This window comes from Pterocles gutturalis, unplaced genomic scaffold (genome assembly GCF_000699245.1).
Source record: "Pterocles gutturalis isolate BGI_N339 unplaced genomic scaffold, ASM69924v1 scaffold39794, whole genome shotgun sequence".
NCBI classification, from domain to species: domain Eukaryota; kingdom Metazoa; phylum Chordata; class Aves; order Pterocliformes; family Pteroclidae; genus Pterocles; species Pterocles gutturalis.
In genome coordinates this window covers 2,207-14,263 of record NW_010134625.1, presented here as the reverse complement: position 1 = coordinate 14,263, position 12,057 = coordinate 2,207, and the positions used below count along the sequence as shown (strand labels likewise).

General features: G+C 41.8%; 1 protein-coding gene across 1 annotated transcript; it reads right to left on the bottom strand.

Moving 5' to 3' along the window:
• Positions 1-312: 312 nt before the first annotated feature.
• LOC104467760 (FCH and double SH3 domains protein 2-like) lies at positions 313-11,912 on the bottom strand (the record flags this gene model as incomplete). The annotated part of the gene is made up of 8 exons (XM_010081651.1): positions 313-627; positions 2,503-2,585; positions 2,750-2,879; positions 3,999-4,219; positions 4,648-4,825; positions 4,958-5,041; positions 5,631-5,765; positions 11,751-11,912. Coding segments are annotated over 8 exons (1,077 nt in total), but the record flags the coding sequence as incomplete, so codon positions are not given.
• Between the last annotated feature and the right edge of the window lie 145 nt (positions 11,913-12,057).

Here is a 12,057-nt window from a genome sequence, read left to right as displayed (position 1 = left end):
CTTTCTGCTCGGGGATGAAAGAGGAGCCAGCCTCTCCGTACATTTCTTTTTCAGTTCCCTTTTTCCACAAGATCTGATTAATACCTAATCAGACGAGTAAATGCTACTCGAAGAATTGACGATCTTTTCACACATTCCTATGGCAACAGTAATATACTGTACTAATGCACGTGAGCGAAGTAGGCGATGACTTAAACTGCATGAACGAGGCTCTTTTTCTTCAGCCTCCGGGTAAAAATTGACCATCTTCAGCCAAGAAGAGAAACCTGCTCCAAGGCAATCCTCTGTTCGCTGTTTGGCCCATCTTGGTTTGTGCTAAGAGAGGAAGAAATGATGTCTATAAATCAAAATTTAAAAAAAAAAAAAAAGGCACAAAATATTCATGACTGCGGGAAGGAATCCATCATGTCGCTGCCACATAAACTCCTTCCTATCTCTTGCTCTATTCAAAGTCTTCATCATGCAAAGGTGCCTAAAAACCGAGCCTGACCAAATGCCACGTTTGGTCTTGATTGTAGCACTACTACTGAACTAGTCCAATGGTTACACCAGAGTGATTTCCACGTCCTCTATCTTCTCTGTCGTCCGGCGATGATGCTGCGTAGGGGGTGGCGGAGCTGCTCGTACCTGAAACGGCCAGAACCAGCCTGTAACTATCAGAAAATTGGCAAAACTTCAGAACTTGGTCTAGATTAAAACAGCAGCTTTGGCCTCATACCTCAAGAGGATGCAAATATACAGATTGTACGTTAAGATGAACACAACTACAGCGAGTAACCAGTGGAATTCAGGTCCAGTAGGCTCCAGTTAAGCCAGCAAGGCTCTTCGTTATAACCTGGCACTGCTCTCAGGTGATTTTTTTCTCCAGGATGACTAGTGGTCAACGATGGGGCCAACACACCGAGAGAAACAATCTATTCTGCCTGGATAATCCAAACTTGGGACGGACTTTGGACTTGCCATCAAATGCTGCGATCTGATGACACCCTTGCCTGGAACTTCTGTGGGCTGGAAACTCCAAGAATTCCTTGTTTTATCTAAGCAGCTTCCTTGTATTTATTCAATCACTGACCTGAACGATATACGCTTGAAATCTGATGTTATTTTACACATCAATAAATTCACAATTGCTCCTGATCGTGATTACCTTACAGCACTTAATGCAGGGTTTTTATCACGTGGTTTCAGAATACACCAGTGACTTGCTACAGAAAACAAGAATTGGGGAGCAATACCGTAAAAAAATTGACAATATTTTCAAAGTGGGGATATTTAAAAGGCAAAAATCCTTCTAATTAAGGTATGACATCGTAGTGGTATCTTGAAAAGACAGCCAGGTGCAAGAAACTCAAGAAAATATCAATCTAGAAAATGGAAAAGCTGAATCAGCAGCTTTTCATGTTAGCTTATGTCCTTGTAAAACTTCTCTGTTCAATACTTAAATATTTAATGCTGCAGCACTATCTCTGCCTCGTGTATGCCAGTGACTAAGGCTAACTCACCAATTACTGGAATAGTCAGAATATAAATGTTGAATATCCAAAAACACTCTTTTTCTGCAACCTCATTTAGAATGTCAGGAAAATCCAAATGTTACATCTTAACATGATTTGGTTTATGACTTTGAAACCCCCAAAACATTATTTTAAACTTAATCCTAGGAGATGGATTTGGCACGTTCTAAGTGATTAAATTCCTCCTTTCTTTTTCTAGCAAAATCTTTTTTTTTAGGCAGCAAAGACATCACCAAATATATAGACCTTATAGTTCAGAATTTTTAATCCAAACCCCTCTAATCAAGGGGTTAGGAAAGAAATTTAACCCTAAATGCAATCCCAAGGATTGTGTATTACATCAAACTGCTGGCAAGCAGATTTGTCTGCCAGCACATTGGAAAATAAATAATTGTACAAATCATACGGTTAAACTGTGCTGGCATTTATTCACCACCACTTTTTCAGTTCTGTTTAGGGGTCACTACATGTGGCAAGACCAGAACTGATCTCCCAACGCCTGAAAAAGGCAGGGTAAGTTTACCGACTAACATCCGTTTTACTGTCGTTATAGATGTAAATTCCTCCCAGGACAGATTTCATGATTCGTATGCCTCGCACAGAGACACACGGGTGTTACAGAAGGGCAGGTTAGATGAGAATAGGGGATGGAGAAGATTCAAGGTCACCTTTAAACACAACGACTTACTGTTCAAACAAGCGCAGCTTTGTTTTGTTCTGGTGTTCACTTAGCTCGAAGAGCTCTCACATTCTGGAGCTTTTTGACACATCCATGGTATTATCAAAGGGGAGGGAACAGACCTTTCCCGGCACTATTCAGCTGAGACACCGCAGTTTTATACACAGTAATTGGATTTGCAGAACACAAAGAGACAAATCATCAGGTGCTCTGTCACCACCCTGCTTTGAACGTGCCTTTCCCGGTTTACCTAGACCCGGCTTTGACTTGTGGCATCACTAAAAACAAAAATATTTGGTTTTAACTTACAGGTCGCAGTTTGCCGTACGAAGTTTCAGGAGGAATTCGCGGAGGCTGTGAGAATCCAGGGGACTCTGAACTGAAGCTGTTTTCTGAAAGAATATTCAACAACCCGTCACAAACAAGCCGCTGAGTATTGCTGAATTGATGTTGCAAAAAACAAAAAAAAGTTTTTTTTTCTTTCCCTTGGAAATATGAACATTCTAAATGAAGCATTTAGCTGAAATGTTCCTTTTACTATCACAAAATGTCTTACCATTAGTCGACGGTGATCTGGGGAAATACTGAGAACCTCTTTTATCCGGACTGTGGTAGGGACTAGTGGGAGGCTGGTCGTACAGCGGCAGCGGTGGAAGGGCGTTACTGGGCTTCGGAGTCGGGGATACCTGGGTTAAAAAGAGCAAAGTGATGCAGAACGCCTTTCTCCTCGATAGTTTTTATGTACACAGCGAGGTGAAGTAAATTCTCTGACACATCAGTATGCTAGGAACTGTCATCTGGAGAAAAACTATCTGTCAAAAGTGCTGACAGGTACATTTGGGAAGGAAAGCCAAGATATCCAGCAGTGGTTATATATTTTTTTAAAATCACAGGTTGCCACTGAGCAGAAATTTTCATCCTCTCCCATATAATCTAGATGGGCTTTTTGAAGGTTATCTGAAAAAAATAATTTAATGGCTTTAAGCTGAAAGAAGGGAGATTGAGATGAGATATTGGGAAGAAATTCTTCCCTGTGCGGGGGGTGAGGCAGTGGCCCAGGTTGCCCAGAGCAGCTGTGGATGCCCCATCCCTGGAGGGGTTCAAGGCCAGGCTGGATGAGGCTTTGGGCAACCTGGGCTAGTGGGAGGTGTCCCTGCCCAGGGCAGGGGGTGGCACTGGGTGGGCTTTAAGGTCCCTTCCAACCCAAACCCTTCTGTGATTCCGTGATTTGATCAAGTGTGTCTCTTCACATATATTCACACAAAAGCGTTAAGATCATGGGTTTTGCCCGAATGTGTCCGATTTTCTAGATATAAGAACTTTACTGAAGTGAGGACATTTTTGCAAAAATTACTGTAACACAATATTCATCAGTATTCCGCCCTTCAGAAATTGCGAGGATACAGAACAGATTTAAGTATGAAAACATTAAATGATGGCTGAGAGAACCTGTAATTCTCTTTTTGCCAGGTTCTGTTTGATGTCTCAGCCTATGCCATAAATTAATTACAGGAAGCAGATTGTGAATTTTCTCCTTTGGTTCATTTCCCTTCTACCCAAATACCTGCCTTCATTCACAAATCTGTTCCATTTGCCAAAATATATCAGTTGATAATTACTAGGCTGGGTAAGAAACTAAAAGGTAAGAACTCGGAGATTTTATTTTCTTAATTGGTTCCGATTTTTTTTTTCTTAAATTGGTTCTGATTTTTTTCCCCTAAAGAAGCAGCAGATCTTTGCAGCCTTGCAAAATCTCCCTAACAAACTAATCTATGTCCAAGCAAGCACCTCAACTCTTTACATACCTGAATATCTCCAATCCACTGAGTCTCTCCATTTTCTGAGGCTGTAAGGTCTTCAACCAATACTGACGGGAACACCCCAATGCGTCCGTTGAATTCTCCTTCCCAAAAGCCATCATCATCTTGATTTTCCTTGTTCAAGATGCGGATGATCGCTCCTTCTGGGAAGGACAGCTCATCATCTGTCTGGCCCTCGTAATCATAAAGTGCTTTTACAAAACAGACTGAAGAATGGAAGAGAAAAAAAAAAAAAGTGTAATTGGCATGAGTTTAAAAAAAAATTATAAGTACTATACACACTTTTATGGTTGGATGAGGCTTTGAGCAACCTGGGCTAGTGGGAGGTGTCCCTGTCCATGGCAGGGGGTTGGAATTCGATGATCTTTAAGGTCCTTTCCAACACAAACCCTTCTGTGATTCTATGATTCTATAATTGCTGAGTCAAATTATTGCAGTTTTCCTTAATTTTAGTTCATGTTAACTCTCTGAGCTAGTCAGGTAAATTACACAGATTTAATACGAGATAGGTAATTAACGAGAACAGTTGTACTCAGACGCCAGTCAAATACGAGAAATCCTCACGTGTGACATCCAAACTTGTTGCTTCCGAGAACCAGCTCAATATACTATCTATTTTTTGGTTGCTACTTACCACTGGAGTCTCCGTTCAGACTGCCTGAGACTAAGTCAGCCTCGGTGGAGTTATTCGAGGTGTGTGATCGACTATCCAGTGCCGCCAGGGACTGCAGCATGCTTAGCAGACTGCTGGATGTCGGGAACTGCAGGTACTTCTCCGGCACGTAACCCACTTGACCCGCTTTGTTCCGTGCCTGGAAGTAAATTACAGAAAAGATGCTTTGCTATTGCATATTGCTCTGAAAAGAATCCAAATATTTTTTCCCATCCCAAGTTCTATTTCTAAAAGTAATAGCATAAAGAAAACAATCTCAGAACAACGGTACCTTTACCCAGTCTTCCATATCTCCATCTTCGATAACCTCCAACACCTCGTGTTCCTCTATGGTCAATTCATCCGGCTGGGAAGCCTGAAGTATAGAAGAGGAAGATTAGAAAATAAAAATGTTTTCAGGCAGCGTAAAGAACATTCCCACCCAGATTTTTATTAAAACTTATATTTTTTCTAAAAAAAATGAAAATTTTACGAAGTAGCACATTTTGAAAGACATTACTAAGGGTTTTTCTGTATACCTATGGATTCACAAGCGGCTTTTTCACTCCAGAGGATGTATGGAAGCACCCTGCCTACCACCCAGCGCGCTGAACCCTATTGACTTTTGAAACCCTAATTACTCCCTACGCTAAGACGAAGCCTGCCACTGGCTTTGGCTACCGCAGCGGTGTGATTTACAACTGCCCCAGCAGCGCTAGAAGAAGTAAATCGCCTGAATGCAGTTTGTCAGCGAAGCTTTAACTCATGAATGGTGGTTTCACTATTCCAGCACAAAGAAGAGCTTTGTCGTACAGTGTGCAAGCGTGCCGGACGCCGAGGAGGCGTTTCTAATATAGCCACGCCGACCCAGCCACAGAAATTACAACAACTTCTAACGGCAGGGGCACAAGCTGTCGTTTGTTGCAAAACTAATATTTTTAATCAGTTAAAAAAAAATCACAAACCTTATATGAATAAACAACTTTGCAGGTGAGAGGGTAATTTCTTAGAGTACCAGAAGGACTAGAACTACTGTCGTCGAAAACATCCATGCTGTCTTCAAACTCTTCACCTTCTTCCTTTTCTGCGTCAGCATTGATCTATTAAAACAAATTAAATTTAGCATTATACCATCAAATAAAAATAATGAGGAAATAACAGTAAAAAATGAATTGATCAATATTTTTCAGTGTGGTCTTTTTAATATTTATTATTCAAACTGGGCAAAAACCCAAGGATTAAATAATATCCAACATACGCTTCTCAACATGGGGAAAGGAGTCGTCAAACAAAGCAAATACAAGGAAGCAAAAGAATAAGAGCTGTCACCAAATTCCATCTTTGGTTAAATCAGACGTATTTCTTCATTCAAGCACAAGCCTGTGGACTTTAAAAAGAACTGTAGAAGATTTTGTAAGCACTGCTGGACAGTCATCTGTTTTATACAAGCTGTGAAACAGTGACTCACGTACTTTGGAGATGTCGTTTCAGAGGAATAGCAAATAGTTTAATGGAAAAAGGAGTCACTTACTGAGAATTTACGCTATTAAAAGATGAATGTACCTACGATCATGAGTTATAAAATGAAACTGCAGTGGAAATACTTAAACTTGAAAAAAAAACGGTGTATTCTGCACAATAGATTTGCTGCGCTTTATTAAAAAAAATCCTTAAAGAATGATGATTAACAACGAGCTATAAAAGTTTAAATAAAAACCTGAAGTCAACCCACTGGAAAAATACAAGTTTCTATAAATGTAGTTTGGGCACCGTTGACATGAGCTGTGCTTTGGCCTTGTGCCTGGATTAAATTTTGAATAAACACTTTATCTCATGTGAAAACAGGCAAGTGCTGCGAATCAAAGGCAACACTGTTACGCATTTGCCATCTTCTCTCTATTTATTCCTTTTTATTTGGGAGGGAATTTGGTATTCCTCGTGGAAACTGAAAGGCGGATAAATCAACTAAAAGTTAGGCTGAGACCAACAAGGCGCCGTGAGAGCTCCCTACACCAGCTGTCTCTGCGCCTCTGCTCTGGAACATCGTTGCTCTTCCACACCTGGAGTAGGGGAGCACAGAGCTTCAGGATTTTCTGACTTTGATTAATTTTTATATTACAATTTTGAAAATACATCCTTGCAACTCGTACGATTTTCTCCCCGTTCATTTTCATTCAAGTGCAGCTTGCACCCATTGCAACTTCAATCCGTTCATGGATCTTGCAGTAACAAAAAAAATCACTGTCCTACCCAGCTAATGCTTTGATATATTAGCAACCAAATATAAATTATGGCAAATTTAAGGTTTCCTCCTCCGGTTTTGAGCTGCCTTCTGCTGTGCATGGTCTGTGTCCCAGCAGCCAAAGCTGCCGTTCAGCTGACAGCCCCAGGAAACATCATGGAAATTCCTGTATCATGTCTAGAAAGATTCGGTCATAAAACATCTGCTCCTGGTTTTCTAAACATGAGCAGGAAACATATATTTTAATTTTAGGCACGTGGGCTGCTGGAACTCCTTGAATAGAATCATTTGCAAAGGGAAAGAAGTGTTAATGATAAAGAAAACTCAGGGGTTTGTTTCATAAAGTTCATCTTTCCACAGAGTCTGGTAAAGAAAGACAGCATAAGCAAAGAATAAATACATCAGCCACAATTCTATCGAAGGTACGTAACAGAGAACAGAGGGTTTGGGCAACCTGGGCTAGTGGGAGGTGTCCCTGCCCATGGCAGGGGGTGGCACTGGGTGGGCTTTAAGGTCCCTTCCAACCCAAACCATTCTGTGATTCTATAACAAACATCAGAATAAATGCAGGTAAGAAGGTGATGGATAGCTTGATTATACATATGAAAAAAAAGGTTTGTAGTTATGTATCTTGTTTGGTTGCATGTCCTACACAAAAGGAGATTTAACACCAAAAGCCCCTTTTCTGGCGTATCTGTCCTCAGAAATGCAAAGACCCCAGTAACAACTGAACGACCTCCAGTCTGATTTGGATGTATGACCCACAGGAGCTGAAAATACGGTGTCCACAGGAAGGACATTGAGGGGCTGGAGTGGGTCCAGAGAAGGGCAACGGAGCTGGGGAAGGGTCTGGAGCACAGGGCTGACGAGGAGCGGCTGAGGGAGCTGGGGGGGTTCAGGCTGGGGAAGAGGAGGCTGAGAGGAGACCTCATCACTCTCTACAGCTGCCTGAAAGGAGGGTGCAGTGAGGGGGGTGCTGGGCTCTGCTCTAAAGGAACGAGTGATGGGACAAGAGGAAACGGCCTCAAGTTGCACCAGGGGAGGTTTAGGCTGGAGATTAGAAAAAATTTCTTCACTGCAAGAGTGCTCAGGCATTGGAACAGGCTGCCCAGGGACGTGGGGGACTCACCATCCCTGGAGGGGGTCAGGAAACGTGTGGATGTGGTGCTTGGGGACATGGGTTAGTGGGTTGGGTGGGGTTGGGTTGGACTTGATGATCCTTGAGGGCTTTTCCAACCTTCATGATTCTGTGATTCTATAAACAACCTGGAATTTCCTTCCAATTCATTAACAGCACGGTCTGCTGGAGCACCCAACGGTATCAATTAGTCAGAAGCAGTTTGCAATCCATGTATGTAGGGACTGAAACCACAATTTGTTGCACACAGATCATAGAATCGTAGAACCATTGCTGGTATGTGATGACAACCAGGCTAGACTATAGACTAGTAACCTAACAGACGAAAGATCATGGAATCACAGAATGTTTTGTGTTGGAAGGGACCTTAAAGCTCATCTAGTTCCAACCCCCTGCCATGGGCAGGGCCACCTCCCACCAGCCCAGGTTGCCCAAAGCCTCATCCAGCCTGGCCTTGAACCCCTCCAGGGATGGGACATCCACTATAACCTTTCACAGTTAAAAGCTGTTACATCCCTTTACAGTTAAAATCATCTATTTTCATGTTCACAGCAAATGTACCAACTGCAAACTTCACTTGTAATTCTGCAACACTGTACTACTGCACCAATGTCTTTTAGAACTGCTTCAGGTCCTAGTGAATAGAAAACAAAACACAAACCCCACGAAGGCATTATCCTCTCTTCCTTTTTTCAAGAAATTAGAGAATATTTACAATACATTTGTTGTTGGCAGCACAAAGGTTTCCCAACAATGTTAATATGTAAGAAGTTTTCCAAATGACATTAAAATTCAAAATTATGATTAACTTTTTTTTGGGCATGTACACTGGAAAAAAAAAATGTACTCCCTCCCAAGACAATGTATTTCATTATTATATCAGAAATTCAGCCAACTGGATAGGTGATGGGATATTAACTTTTTTAGCTCATTATATTACTACAGCAGGTTAAATAAATACTGTGATATCAAGCTATTGATGCTTTTTTCTTTTTAGCTCTTTAAAAGAAAATATATCGAGAGCTTTGCTGAACAAATTATGTCATGACAAACAAGGGCAGGATGTCAGGACGGCAGACAGCCAGTTTCTGAACATTAACCACTGCCCACTCGTCAAGGATGAAGTGAAAGTGCCGCTTGTTACGTGCTGCAGTAATTCTTCTAATAATTGCAAGCAGCGTAATTTCAGTAACAGCTCTGAGAATTCCATCTATGGGCTGTCCTCATCTGGCCTGCCAAGGTCAACAGCTTTTTTTTTTTTTTTTTTAATACGGGAGTGTACATAAGTGTAAAAAGGGGAAAATAAGCATCAGAGTTGAACCTCCCACGCTGTGGCATCTGCTGGCTCGCCGGGGACGAGCACGGGGTTCGGCTCCACCGCCAACTGTTGGCACGTCTGGTGAGACACAGAACAAGGCATTGGGAGCAACCCAATGTGCAAAATGGGAGAAAAAAGGGAAAAAAACACTGTTAAACAGAGCTATGGGAGAGATCCTCATCTGTCCTGGCTAGGAAGGATCTGAGATGAAGCTCAGCACAGGAACTCCTTTGGGATGGGGAAGGCTGAAGCGTGGATCTGAACACTCCAGCTTTCATCTCTAATTATCCGACTAACCCTGGGAATCAAGCCTGCAGGGCCGGACTGCGCAAAGCAGTGATTATACCAACCTTTCCCACAAATCACCACCGCTGCTCCGTGTGTACCACCCTAGAAAAAACATCTTAACACCCTGGATGAAAGAGCGGATTCGCAGTGTCAGGATTTCCCAAGGCTCCGTTCAGCGCTCGCTCACTTTTTGGAACTAAAGTTGACACCGATGAAAATCCAAAAAACCTCTAAGGGTTTGCCACCATCACCAAGAAAACAATAAAGAAACAGAAAAGCACGAAGAAACATGGGAAGGAGGAGGATTTTTTGTGTGTAGCTGCCACATACTTGCTGAAATGGAGATTTTGTTTCTCTTAGGCGGTCAGTGAAAGCAAGCCCTTCTCCAAATCATTTGCAATGCAATGAAAAACCACATTCCCATTCTCCCTGAAAAGTTGTTATAAAGAAGATATATTCTGGCTGTCCAAAGCATTTAAAATTAAAAAAAAAAACCCCAAGTGTGAACTAAGTAAATGTGTACTAGAGTTAGAAAGGATCCACATGCAAACTGAGACTCGAGAAAAGCTTCAGAATTTTTGGTTAAATATTAAATATATAAACACGGACAGAAAATTTAAAATTTGTTTTCAGGCAAAGTGACTAAACCTTCAGGAATTTTATTTGAGTTGGTTACTGGTGAGGAGCAACAGATTGGTGAGTTTTACTGCCAAAGGTGACAGCTCAGCATCACGAGCCGTGCAGGGGAATGAAGAGAAGCTGAACTCCTTTAGCTCAGATTTAGAGGGTTCCTTGGTTCAGGCAGCTCTTCGATTCAGCTATCACTATTTTTTTGGAAACATATCATTCTTCGGGAGTTGGGGGCAGAGTGGAGAGAAATGAGTTTGTTTTTTTTTTTCTTGAATTACATAAAAATGTGCTTTCTTCCAAGCTAAACAGATGGGAGATGTCTCTGGCCTGTTTCGCAAACCAGCTAGAGACATGACTAAGGAGTCTAACGTAATATCGAGTAAAAACTCCTTCCCCACAGAATGATTAGGGTTGGAAAGGACCTTAAAGATCACTGAGTTCCAACTCCCTGCTGTGGACCCATCTTCCATGGGTCCAAGGCGCTTTTTAGTTCCATTTTGGGTATATTGGATGAAATTTTCAAAAGAGTTAGCATGACTTTGGACACAGCAAGACGTCCTCCTGCAATTGAATTTATTCATTTAAGAAGTCACCACCTCTTTGGATGGAATGCAGTAGCGAGCAGGTTTGTGGTCTGTTCTGATTTAGTACTGCTTTAATGAAACTAGTTATTCATTAAAAAAAAGTCAAATATTGAATTTATCTCAAATAACAGGGTAGCAGCTTGCAGGTGAATAGTGGTAACATCTAAATCTACGACAAATCTTTGAGGGAAACATCTAACCCTGCTCCCAGGAATGGACAGCCTGTTTTCTAAAGCCTTTCGCTGATTTTTGAATGAATCAGATTTTCAGCTCAAATATCCAGTTTGGAAAACAGGCTTGGCTTTCTTGACGACTGCGATCCGCACATAAACGACTCTTGAAGAGATGATGTAGAGTCTACATTTTTCGGAACGTTTGGAAAAATAAAGCCTTTGATCCAAGTAGCTCAGATAACATCGTAAACTATTAATGAAACTTCAAAGAAACAGTTTTCTGTTTAGGAGATGGCAAATAAATGTTATGGCATTTATCCAAGGTCAGAAAAATCAATCTAAGGTAAACTCAGCTACACAACCCAGAAATCCCCCCCTTTTTTTTTTTTTTTTTTGGTTATTTGCATGAAATTCAGCCACGTAAAGCAACAAGATTTTTCCAGTTAGCTAAAACCCAATCAAATATTATCAATTTGGTTTTATAGAGGGAGGTGGTTGAGTCACCATCCCTGGAGGTGTTCTAGAAACGTGTAGATGTGGTGCTTAGGGACGTGGGTTAGTGAGTTAGGTGGTGTGGGTTGGACTTGATGATCCTTGAGGTCTTTTCCAACCTTAATGATTCTATGATTCTGTATTCAATATTTAGGCAGGAATTGCAGCTAGGAAACAGCCACATGGAGCCCAGGTGAGGTTTACACGCTGGAAACCGTACCAGGTGCGACGAGCCGTTGTTGGTGACCGAAGGCAGGCTGGCCCAGCGTTCGTTCTCCAGTTCTTCCATCACTTGGTTCATCGCGCTTTTGAGCCACGTATCCACGGACACGCCGATTTGCTTCAGCAGATCCAGACGGGCTTCTGCTTTCAGCTTAATTATCTGGGAAAATAAAAAAAACCCCACAAGTCAGAATACTTTCAAGATGATATTTCACTCCTTGCCACGATTCAAACGTGTTATTTCCTGATCTGCAAATTACTCAGGTGGCTCCGAAAGCTGTTCCACGCGGAAACGAGTCCTGTTC